Below are 12,584 nucleotides of genomic sequence, written 5' to 3'. Positions count from 1 at the left end.
AAAACTCGAGATTTTCCCATGCAAGCACAGAATGAATCTCTACTTCCAACTAAAGATTACAAAGCTTTTAAAAAATGCAACATTCTCTACATTACTTTGGGGTCAAACAGCTCCAGGTCAAAAGCTCTTTGTATGCTGGTGAAAGAAAAGCCTCCAGCACTTGGAGAGATCTTCCCCTATTTTAAAAACCAGAAAGGTTAAAATCTCACCTGGGCACAGCATATAAAAGCAATTGAAAGAGCCAGCAAAAAGACTGAGGACACAACAACATCCACAGACCTCTGGGGGCCTCGTCTCTGTGGAAACAAGGACACAGGGTCAGGGCTGAGGTTGGGATGTGGAGCTGTGAAGCCAAAACTCACCACAAAAAGCTGTAACTGTTACACCCTCTGTAATCACCAAACCCTGGATCAGAACTCACCTTCAGATAGGAGCGAAGGGATAACCAGATCTTGATGTTCTCCACCTTCTTGAGCCTGAAGTGAGGAATTTCGTATTTCCTGGCTTTCCGAGCAGATGTGATGTGACTGAAAAGCTTGGCAAACAAAAACCTCTGCAGCCAAAAACAAAACATACACACATATAAATTAGTTTAAAACAAATCAGATTGCCTGGGATTGTTAGGGGTGCCTGGCAGAAAGGGTGACTGGGGAAGCCCCACATGAGACCTGGGTGCTTGACCTCTCTGGGAAATGGCAGCAGCTGTTTTTATGGAATCCCAGAATGGTTTGGGTTGGAAGGGACCTTAAAGCTCATCCACAACCCCCTGCCATGGGCAGGGACACCTTCTACTAGACCAGGTTGCTTCAAGCCCTGTCCAACCTGGCCTTGGGAGACTTCCAAGGATGGGGCAGCCAGAGCTTCTCTGGGCACAGAGAGGGGACAGGGTGAGACCTTGGGGACAGGTGAGAGGGGGGTACAGGGGTCAGATTACACACTGGCAGGTGTAATCTGTGACTGATCAATAGGAGCCTTCCCAGACTCCCCTCCCTGACCTTGGTTCCCTCACCAGCTCTGCCCCCTCAGCTGGCTGAGACCTGCTTGTCTTTGCAGGAGCAGGGGGGGTTTGATCCCCGCCCCAGGCTCAGGGAAGGCACCAGGACCTTCAAACCCACCTGTTTGTAGGTTCTCTCAGCAACACACATCATGAAGAAAAACATCCAGGTTAAGCACAGCCTTTCCAGGAAGTTGATGGCAGACAGGACAATGACAGGGGCGCTGGCAGGGGCTCCACAGAAGATGTACAAGAGCTCCTTGAGAGAAATGGAGCAGAGCTGCTCCAGGTTATCCAAGCGGAAGAGCCTGTAGAGGAATGGCAGGAATGCCAATCCGATGGTGATGATGTTTCCCAGCATTTGATACCCCACTCCTTGCTGGTAGGCATTCACCTGGCAAGCAGGAACAAAAATGGGATGATTACCTGGGTTTTGCATCAAGGAAAAGGCCTGTTGTTGTGGCAGCAGCCACTCAGCCAAGCAGTCAGTTCCCCTTCCCTTCCCAGGACAGAGCCTAAAATAATCCCACCTATTTCAGTCCAAAGCCAACAACAACCAGCCAATAAATAATCAAACCCCCACCCTCAGCACACTGCAGAGAAAACCAGCAATCATCAGCTGATTAGTCTTCAACAGATCTCAAAAACTGGGGTTTAGGCAAATTTTAGGAACAACTGTCTTTGCAGCTGGGGAGGGCCCAGTTTCGTACTGCACCTGATACTTGCACATGTAACCATTTCCAGGGGCTTTGGTGGCTGAGTTCTGAAGTGTGAGGGAGAGGCTGCAGTGCCACACCCCCCTTACCCTGCTCATGATAATCCCACTGATCTCCAGCACAGACATGTCCACCTTCTTGCAGTCGTTCCCCTCCCAGATCAGAGCACTCACTTTGGCAGATGCTGGGCTGGTGTTCTGCAGCCAGAACAAATGGTTCTATAACAGAGAGAAATGCAAAAGGTGGGTTTTCTCCTTCTTTCCTCGTAGAGATTGAGGAGGGATTCCAAATTTGGGGCATACCTGAGGGATAAATCATTGTCTTTGGCTGACAGGCTTTGTGTGCTGAGTCTGTTAAAGATATTTATACCTGCTTCACCCTCACTGTAACAGTATCTTAAAATTTCTAAACCAAGGGGAAATTTTTTGTTATTTATATTTGGAAAAAAATAAATAAGAGTAATTCAGAAGACAAAAAGTCCTCATGGAAAGAAAGGACCTGTCAGCTGAAAACTCACCAAGAAAAAAGAAGGAAACAATGAAATACTTTGCTTGGGATGAGATAATACCAGTGGGGAGGAGGGAGTCAATCATGATACTGTTTAGATTGTTCCAGACTTCCACGTGATTCTGGTTGACAGAATGGTCTCACCCAGCTTTTGGGTTGCTCAGGGAGGGACAGGGGAAAGTATGATGCCTTAAGCCCCTAATGGGTTTTTATTTTTTAGTATTTGTAAGACTTTTAAGTTTTATAAATAGGTTTGAAAAGCAGAAACCTTCCCTTCTTTGTCCCTTGTCCCTTTCCCTTTCCCTGTAGCACCCTTGTTTACACATTCCTTAACCCTCTTCCCCCATTCTATGCTCCCTGTATCAGCCCTACTCCTGAATCCAATAGAAATGTTTAGTCTTTTGTCAAGGCAAGGCCTAGACAGTTGACAGAACAGCATATCTGGGCCTAAACCACAGAATGAAGTCAAGAATTAGGTAACTATGTACCCTCTGTGCTCTGATGATGATGAAGATGGGATGAATGGAGGGTCCCGAAATGCACCCCAGACCCATTTTAAGGGGGTGGTCCAGGGAAAAGGCCACAGGGTGGATACATCTGGGATTGGATGGATGGTGTTATAAAATGTAACCTCTCGGGCACAGGGGCGCGTCTTGTAACATCTTCTGCCTTGGCAAATAAACCCTTTCTTATCTCTCCCCTAATTAACTGCTCCGGAGATTTTTTCAGCACCTAAATCCCACGGCAACAGTATTCTCAGCTACTGGATGCACGTGAACCAACCTGCTGGAAAACATCCTCCTTGGGGTCCCTGCGGGGGTCCCTGGCGGTGTCCTCGCTGTCGCTGGTGCAGGAGGAGCGGCACTCGGGGCCGTGCAGGAGATCATCCCACAGCATGTCCTCGGTCTCCGAGTCCTGCCGGGTGCTCTCCGAGTCCCGCCGGCTCACGCTGCAGCTCCGGGACCCCACGTCAAGGCAGGGCCTCGAGTCCTTCAGAGAGCAGCAAAATCTACACGGCACAGCCCCACACTCGCTTCGTAAAACCTCCTCCTCCTCCTCCCCCGGAATCAGCTTCCCAAGGGAATCAGAATTCCCGGGTTCACCCACCCGATGGAAGTGGTTTAAGACAGTGTTATTCAGGGATAGTTTTGGGAAGAAGCATTTCTACATCAGAGCTCACACAGACCCCATTAGTTCCTCACCTTTCTTCTTTACAACTTTACAAAATAAAAGCTGACTTACTCCTTCAAATGTAAAACTTTTCTGCCTGTTCCATAGTCTAAGATTTCTATTTTAATTTATAGATTTTCATATTTATAATCTGTTATTCACATATTTTATTTCTGTTTTATTTTCAGGGTGGGGGAAACAGCAGAGGCAAAACCAAAGTAATGAAGTGAATGGGTATATATCACAGAATAGATTTATTCCTTCATTATAGGAAATGGACTCGATGATCCTTGTGGGTCTCTTTCAATTCAGAACATCCTATGATTTTAAAATCAAAATTTATTAGCTTAAAAGCTACAGCACAGCACTGCCTCCCAACCACAAGAGCAATTGCAGCAATTCCAACAGGAGGAAACAGAGGCAGCTCAGAGCTGCCAACAGAGTTATTTGTTTGATTGTGTTTGTTTAACAAAGCAGCACAGTTCTGAACAATGTTTACAAAGCTGCCAATGAACAGGGAGGGAGGGAAGTCACACCTTGTACCTGAAAATTCAGAAGCACAAACATTTAATAACAGTCTGTTCAGATGGAGGGGGGTTGGGAGGAGATGAGCTCTAAGGTCCCTTCCAACCCAACTCATTCCATGATTTTGTGACAGGAAGGATGTCCCTGCACTGGCCAGGCCCGGGAAAGCTCCCTCTCTTCACTTTATGACCATACCTGAACATACAACGTAGATTCCAGTTCCGATTCCACGACACTGTCAGAGTCTCTGGCTCCTTTCAGGGCTTGCTTGACCTGCTGAAACCAAAGGAAAAACCAGCTCATTGTCCACAGCAAAATAAAGTGTGGGAAATGGCACAAATTCCACGTGGGTACCTGCGAGACAGCCTGGTTCAGAGAAGGCAGAGGCCTCTTCTTCTCCTCGTAGCTGTTGTCACTGGAGGCCCCTTCCATGCTCCGGCGTAACAGGACCCTTTGTGCCACGTCCTCCTCGCTCGACAGCTCGTCCGAAATGCCATCCCTGGTGGTGCCTTCATCCTGGAAAGGCACAGCCAAAGCCAGGCTGAGGCACCACAGAGGGCCAGCCTGAGTCACAACGATGGCTCAAGGCCACAGCTTTGCTCCCCTGGCACACACAGCCAGCCCTCACTCCTGCAAAGGCAGGGGATCCCCACAGGGCACACTCGGCATCACAGAGACTTCAGAGATTTTAACTTTTCCCCCCCCGTCCCTGTCTTGCCCCAGATATAGTGAGAGGGAATTTTGGGTGGATGGAGGTGGATTTGGGGCAAGGGCAGGAAGAGGAGGAGGCAGCAGCAGCCCTTGGCTGTGTCTTACATCTGTTCTCGTGGGATGAAGGCTGCTGGTGGCTCAGAGACCTGGAAATCTGGGCTGTGTCCCTACACAGAGCTCTGCCCCTCTCCAAATGCCTTCACAGAGAGGAGCTGGGATGGCACAGTATGACAGAATTCTGCACAGATTCTATTCCAAGTTCCTTATGTGGGAGTTAACACACCACCAACCCAGAAGAGTTCAAAAGTGACTCCTGGAATCTCTGTGTTTCAGAGATTTCAACAGAGATCATGATCCTTTAGCTCTTTCTCTCTCCCCAAGGGCTGTTTCAGTTTCTCCTGCCTCCCCTCTGCAAGGATATTGTGGGCAACTGTTTGCAAGGCCACTTACTTTACAGAACTGCCTTTGAAAATTGCCAATTTGTTTATTTTTAATCGTTATCAGCACTCTCCCTCAACTGAACATCTTGGGATCAGAAGTCTCAACAATTAAATGAACACAGGCATTTCCAGGACTGTCTGTGTGTGATGTACTTGGCCAAGCAACCTGGTCTAGTGGAAGGGGTCCCTGCCCAGGGCAGGGGGTGGAATGAGCTGAGCTTTAAGGTCCCTTCCAACCCAAACCAGTCTGGGATTCTACCCTGATTCTATGAAAAGATGCTGACAGCAAAGCACCAGCACCATGTCAGCTGGTGAATGAGAGGCAGAAAGGGGTTTTAGTCCCCTAAAGATTAGCAGAAGGAGGGAGCATCTTGTGTTAGATCAAACCATACAGTGAAGTACCAACACACTTCTGGGCACACAGAGAATACACTGAGACTGTGACTCCAGAGGGGTTTCCTCTGGCAGTACCTGCTGGCTCTTCTCCCCGTCAGAAAGTTTACTTTTCTCTTTGGAGTGCAGCAGCCTGTGCTCAGATCTGGCCTGCCTGGGTTTAATGCCATCACTCACAACACTCACACCACTCTCTGTCTCGGTCCCTTTCTCAGCTACCAACTTCACTCTTCTGTTCCTATGAGAGAAAACACAATAAAACACTTTTATGTCAGAGAAAAACTCTTTGGAGTAAAACATCTTTCACTTGCCATACAGGTGCAGCATCAAACAAGATACCTGAGGGATAAATCATTGTCTTGGCTGACAGGCTTTGTGTGCTGAGTCTGTTAAAGATATTTATACCTGCTTCACCCTCACTTTAACAATATCTTAAAACTTCTAAACCAAGGGGAAATTTTTCATTATTTGTATTTTGAAAAAAATAAATAAGAGCAATTCAGAAGACAAAAAGTCCTCATGAAAAGAAAGGACTTGTCAGCTGAAAACTCACCAAGAAACTCACCTAGGAAAAAAAGAAGGAAACAATGAAATATTATCCCATACAATCTCTCCTCCTTTTCCTTGAGTTATTTTTAGAAAAGGAAGGTGGCAAAGTGAGACAACTGTCCAAGCAACTTAAACCAGAAGACAGAATTGCTTCTGGAAATGAGGTAAAACAGCAATATCATTTCAGCACAAAATCGAATAAAGTCACTTATCTGATAAATAAAAATAAGCTCCACCACGGTCTGCATCTCATCTAATGCTTGGTTTCACATGATCTCATTTTACATGATCTAATAAGAACATTCTAAATATTCCTACAGTAGGAGGGTTGCTCTAATTCAGGATAAGCCAGCTGGCAGGCTGTGGGGCTGGCAGTGACAGCACACTTTGTGTCTTCACTTCCCAGGTCTCACATTGGCCCCACAAACCCAGCAGGGATCACATACCTCCTTTGGAAAAGCAGGCTGGATAAATTGGTAAGGACTGATGCAGAGCCAGACTGCTCTTCCTTGCTGCTTCTGTCAGAAGACCAACTGTTCCCATCCACGCCCACAGATTTGCGTAATTTCCTGATTTTTAAGAAAAGGACAATTAAATTTGTACAACACACATGACTTTCTGGTGTTTCTTAAAATATCTGAATGAGATTTGAACAGCTTTCTAGATGCTATTTTTCTTAAGTCGTGCAGACTAAAGAAACAGACAAGTTTTATTTGGATTAGACAAATTTTATAATTTAATTTAATTATTAATTTATCTAATTTTCCTTTAATTTTAGAATAATTTCTAGATAATAATTTATAATTACAATAATTTGTGCATGCTAATTTATAGCAATAATTTACAAATTTATAATATATAATATTTACAATTTATTATCATGATATTCCAATTATAATTACTATTAATATAATAATATAAATAATGTAATATATTGCTTTGTTTACTAATCTATTAATACCATATTAATTTAGTAATATATTATAGTAATATAATTATATATATTATATATAGTTATATTATATATAGTTATATATAACTATATTATATATAGTTATATTATAATTATATTATATATAGTTATATTATAACTATATTATATATAGTTATAATTGATATAATTAATATAATTATAATATTATTTCTAATTTATACTTAATATTGATATATTATATTTGTAATTTATACATTATTTGTAATTTATAATAATTTATAGTTAACTTTACAATAATTTTCTAATAACTTTGCCATTTTAATTTATAATAATTTATCATTAATTTCACAATAATTTTCTATTGTCTTTATGATTTTAACTTCAATTTCATTTTATACTAATTTTATTAATACCTCTATAACCACTTTACCATTCATTTATTTAATTTAATTTTATTATTCAATATAAGTTTTATTTGGATTAACAGAATGTGGATGAACAGGACATCACCAGGAAAGGTTCAACAGGCAAAACGTGGAGGAAATCTTTGCTGCAGCAATCCAGGGGAGCCAAAACTCAACCCAGCTGCCCCCTGCTGTCCCCTGGCCCCGGTGCCACCCCCGGTCCCTCACCTGCGGCGCCGGCTCAGCCCGTTGCTCCCGGCAGGTCTGTTCACCTGCGTGGACACGATCTGGCAGTGAACTGTCCCCAGCAGCAGCATGAGGCACAGGGGGCCCATCACCTCGCTGGCACTCACCGCGGGCACCAGGAGGTACAGCACCACCGCCACCACTGGGGAGGAGCAAAGGGCCCCAGTCAGAGGAGCTTTAAGGGCCCCTCCGACCCAAAGCAGCCTGGGATTCTACTCCAGGAAAAGCTGCTGACAGCAAAGCACCAGCACTGTGAGGCAGAAAGGGGTTTTAGGTTCCCTTAATGCAGGTAAAGATGAGCACCTTGTGATCAAACCATACAGTTGTGACCCAGCACGACCCAGTTCTTCTGTCTTAACTATTTACTTTTACCCTGCTTTATTTTGTAATTATTATTTAATTTCTGCAAATGTTGGTGCCACACGTCTTGAAATGTACATTAAGTAGGTTGCAGATATGATCCTTATGCTTTAACTTAGAGACTACAAAATCCCTAAGGTTGGAAAAGCCCTTGGAGACCAGAGTCCAACCGTTCCCACAGCACTGCCAGGTCCACCCCTACCCCATGTCCCCAATCCACACATTTTTTGGCATCACATTCCTTGCAGAACAAGGATTATGGCATGGCCTTCTCCCACCCTCACCTTGCATAACATAGAGCACCAGGAGCCACGTAAAAATCCTCTGGGAAGTGACCTGTATCCACCACTGACTGAACAAGGGGAAAAACACAACTCTCACAATCCCCTTCCGCGTTAGCGACGTCCAGGGAATTTCAGGCTTGGCTTTGGCAAAGGTAGAGCCTGGAATTAAAGGGAAAACAATCCATCATTAATTGTGAATCACAAGAGTCCCCTCACTGATGAGTTCCCCTTTGGGCAGCCCAGTTTCAGGCACCTGCCTGAGCTCCAGAGCCCCAACAGGCACAGCTAAAGCAGCCTCTTGTCTGATCTCAGGGCACTGGCTCTGCCCCTTCCCTGCCCACCCAAACCTGCTCCCACCACCACCCACTTTTGGTGAAGCCCCCCTGAATTCCTCCTGTCTCTGCTCTCAGGATTTGAACCCCCAGGGCTCACAGGCAGGGGCACCCCTGGAAGCACAGGAAGGTTCTGCTTCCCCTGCCCTGCCCCAAGCCCCAGAATCATGGAATATCCTGAGCTGGGAGGGACGCACAGGGATCACCCAGTCCAGCTCCTGGCCCTGCACAGGACACCCCAAAATCCCATCCTGTCCCTCAGAGCGTTGTCCAAACACTCCTTGAGCTCTGGCAGCCTTGGGGCTGTGCCCACTGCCCTGGGGAGTCTCTTCAGTGCCCAACCACCCTCTGAGGGAAGAACCTTTTCCTGATACCCAACCTAACCCTGCCCTGGCACAGCTCCAGCCGTCCCCTCGGTGCCCCAAAGCCGGGTCTCCACACCGGGCCCCGCTCACCGCTGATCAGATCCACGTCGATGAGGTCGGGCTGGATGTGCCCCTTCTTCTTCGGCTTGTTCTTGAAGCCCTGTGGGGCGGGACACACGGCCGGCTCAGCGGCGAGGGGCCCGGCCCTTACCCACCCCCCGCCCCCGCCGCCGGTACCTTCATCTGTGTCTGCTCCACGGCCTTCTCCCATATCTGCTGGTCGTAGGCCCCGATCTGCGGGGAGAGGAGGCTGAGACCACGGCCGGGCCCGCGCCCGCCCGCGCCGCGCCGCACTCACCTTCTTCTGGTACCATGAAATGGCATCGCGACAGGCCATGGGGGGCGGCGGGACCGGCCCTGGCCCGGCACCGACCCCCGGGACCGACCCCGGCCCCGTTACCCTGGAAACCACCCGGCGCTCGACTCGCTCCGCCTGCTGCCCCCTCCCGCCCAGGCAGCGCCAGCCGAGCGCCGAGCGCCACCCCCCCCCCCCCCCCCCCCCCCCCCTCCCCTTCCAAACCCGCGGAGGAAAAAAGCGCCTCAGGCGGGTTTTTAAAGGACAAAATCAGACTTTTTGTTTATTAAAAAAATACTTTACAGGAAAAAAATTTCTATGCATTCCGCCGGACTATTTTACAAAGAAATAGCTTAACAGTTTGACACTGGTGTATACAGTCAGCTACCGACGGCGCGGGGGGGCCGCGGGGCCGCACACGCGCCAAGGGCAATAAATACAACTAAGGCCGCACAAAGCAAACAGTCGTCCAGGCAATTGTACACGTCCTCTGCAGGCAGGGACCTCGGATAAATTAAAACCACAGAAAAAAAAAAAAAATCATCATCGTAGCTGCCAATCAAATCAAATGAAATCACCAAACAGCAATACAGGAGTCGGTATCTTTACATGTTGTACAGAGAAATCGGGAGGAGCTGGGGGTGTTTGTGTGAATGGACGCTGCTCAGAGCGCGGGTCACATCCCTGGGCAGCACAAGAAGGTCCAGAACAGGCTCTGGGGGAGAACAAACAATCCTTCTCCTCCTCTCCCGCCCCCGCAGGCAGCGCAGAGCTGCCAAGGCTCAGCACCCCTCGGGAACTGCAGCTCCAGAGTTTATCTGGATTCAGACCGATGAAGGGCTTGGGGAAAGCTCTGACACTGCCTCATCCAGGGGGACTTCAGTGTAACCTGGCAGAGCCCTTTTTCTGGATCTACACCTGTGAGAAGTGTTCCTTATAAATCCCCTGCGAACACCTCGTGTGTGTCCCCTCCTTCCCGGAAAGGAACATGTCAGGTGTCTGCACAAAATGACTTGGAGCTTGTCTAAGGAGAGAGGAAACCGAAGCCAGCTGGCATTTCAGCTTTAAATTGCACTTGCAATCCCTTTCTAGCACTGCCTTTAACCCTACAATGTTTTAATCCCCAGAACTTTTAAATAAAGTAGGGCCCAAGCTCAGTTCTACGTCTCAAAGCTGAGCCCTCTATGGACAGAGCACTTGGGCAGTGACAGTTGTCTCCAGCATAAAGCAGGAGCATTTTCTACCCATCACCTGACACATATCACAGAGCAGATCCTCATAAATGGAAAACTGAGGATTTACAGTAACAGACCAGCACATTCATATTTGGGAACTGTATCTATCTGGGTTCCACTGAGAACCAGAGAATCTAAATGGGTTGGAAGGGACTTTAAACTCATCTTGTTCTACCCCCTGCCATGGGCAGGGACACCTCCCACTAGACCAGGTTGCTCCAACCTGGCCTCGGACACTTCCAGGGTTGTGGCATCCACAACCTCCCTGGGCAACTTGGGCCAATGTCTCACCACCCTCACAGTGAAGGTTTTTTTCCTAATAACTAATCTAAACTTCCCCTTTCAGTCTGTCCCCATTCCCCCTCATCCTGTCACTCCAGTTCCTGATGAAAAGTCCCTCTTTGTCTTCCCTGTAGGTCCCTTCAGATCCTGGAAGGAGCTGTGAGGTCTCCATGCTTCTTCTCTTCTGCAGGCTGAGCAGCCCCAACTTTCTCAGCCTGTCTTAGAACAACCCTTAATTATCTCATTAAGGAGGCTGCTCCAAGAAATCTTAGAGGAATTCAAATAGCAGCTATTTAACATGAGATATTCAGAAATATTTACTTCGCCCTACCCAGAGATTTGTTCTGCTCAAACAGTGAAGTGGCTTGAACTCCTTTCTTCATCTCTAAACAGCTGCAGCTCACTAAAATCAGTGTCCCACAGGTCTTGTTCTGGAAAACATTTGCACCTGTGCCATGAGGGCCTTGGTCTGACTCTGCTCTGCTGTTTTCAGTGCAACTGAAGCAATGGCTGGACAGTGACCAGCTTCCCAAGCAATCCCTGTTGTACTTTACATCCAGAGTGAGGTGGAGTTTGAAAGTCTGTCAGTCTGGTTAAAGCACAACAGAGGTGATAGTGGATTTAGTAAGAGGTTCTCAAACAGCCCCTCTCTCCCTGAATCTTCCAAACGTGCATCAGCAACATTCAGGTCGTCCAAAGATGCCTTTTTTAATGTGCATTTTAATCTGACATTAGGCTTTAGGTTAGTAATTGAGCAGAGCACAGAGCAGGATGCTATTGGTTATGTCCCTCCATCCAAGAGGCAGTCAGAGCATTTTCCAGGTATTTCAGGCTGTTGTCACAGATTTCACTAAAGCTACAGTTTGGAAAGTAACATTAACCACTCTGGTCTTAACTCATTCCTTTGAAAACACGCTACTAGAATTTACAGTGGATTTCCAAATGGATTCCCTCTTCACTGTTTCAATTTCCCCAATAAAAGAGACAAGTGGGTCAACGGGGGCTCAATCTGTTTATTCTGCCTTTGAAGTTAAGCTTGTGGTCTCTGCAGGTTTGTCAGTTCCTGAGTGATCAGTGCTGGCTGCCAGGGAAGGGCCACCTCAGGATGTGCCTGCACTGCCAGGGCCGAGGGGCAGCACGGGAAGGGTGGAACGGGCACTTGGAAGACTCGCAGACTCGGTCAAAAGGAAAGAACAACCCTTGGGAAATACAAGCTCTGAATGTGAAGGATGAACTGAAAGCGCTATTGCCTGTGAGGAATTTTACTTTGCACAACCCTTAAAGCTATGAAATTCCTCTCAACATAAAAAGTGGAAAAAAAACCCACCAGAGAAGTGACGGCTCGTTTCGGAACCGCGCTGAGTCATCTAGAATTTCTGCTAAGATTAAATTACACCCCTGCATGAATCACATTACTTCTCATCATAAAAGCTTTCCATTCTAACACCTTATTTACACAGATTACTAAACGAGTCACTACCACTTCAATCTGTAAATTAGTTTTAAAATTGAAATATTTCCTAGTCCTCATTTTTGTACCGAAGACAATACATACATACACATAAGGAGTAATACAGGTTCTAACTAATCACTGCAGTATCTTCTGAGGATTATTTCTCTATCAGTTTAAAATAGTGACCTCTACACTGAGGTGCTAATATGTATATAAAAGCCTACACAAACAATATTGCACAAAGTAAGATTTATAATAGAGTAACATATTTTAGAGACCCTTATAAAGAGAAGAGTAATAATTGATATTAAAAAGATGCATCCAGAACT

The 12,584-nt window shown here is 46.5% G+C and overlaps 1 protein-coding gene across 5 annotated transcripts in view; it reads right to left on the bottom strand.

The window, feature by feature from the left end:
• PHTF1 (putative homeodomain transcription factor 1) overlaps positions 1–12,584 on the bottom strand; it is a 29,477-nt gene that overhangs the window by 2,329 nt on the left and 14,564 nt on the right. For 3 of the 5 annotated variants that reach the window (XM_027659983.1, XM_027659982.1, XM_027659981.1), the window contains exons 7-19: positions 9,168–9,224; positions 9,021–9,090; positions 8,234–8,392; positions 7,572–7,731; positions 6,452–6,574; positions 5,535–5,694; positions 4,267–4,428; positions 4,108–4,185; positions 3,001–3,207; positions 1,800–1,928; positions 1,116–1,388; positions 422–553; positions 210–296 (exon numbers count right to left, since the gene is read on the bottom strand). In XM_027659983.1, coding sequence (XP_027515784.1) covers positions 210–296; positions 422–553; positions 1,116–1,388; positions 1,800–1,928; positions 3,001–3,207; positions 4,108–4,185; positions 4,267–4,428; positions 5,535–5,694; positions 6,452–6,574; positions 7,572–7,731; positions 8,234–8,392; positions 9,021–9,090; positions 9,168–9,224 — 1,797 coding nt within the window. Of the gene's footprint in view, positions 1–209; positions 297–421; positions 554–1,115; positions 1,389–1,799; positions 1,929–3,000; positions 3,208–4,107; positions 4,186–4,266; positions 4,429–5,534; positions 5,695–6,451; positions 6,575–7,571; positions 7,732–8,233; positions 8,393–9,020; positions 9,091–9,167; positions 9,225–9,288; positions 9,422–12,584 lie in introns of those variants that run through there. The other 2 variants (XM_027659985.1, XM_027659984.1) reach the window with 2 other exon arrangements.

Source organism: Corapipo altera, unplaced genomic scaffold (assembly GCF_003945725.1).
Source record: "Corapipo altera isolate COAL_440 unplaced genomic scaffold, ASM394572v1 77b, whole genome shotgun sequence".
In the NCBI taxonomy this organism is placed as follows: domain Eukaryota; kingdom Metazoa; phylum Chordata; class Aves; order Passeriformes; family Pipridae; genus Corapipo; species Corapipo altera.
This window is presented reverse-complemented; position numbering and strand designations above follow the sequence as displayed.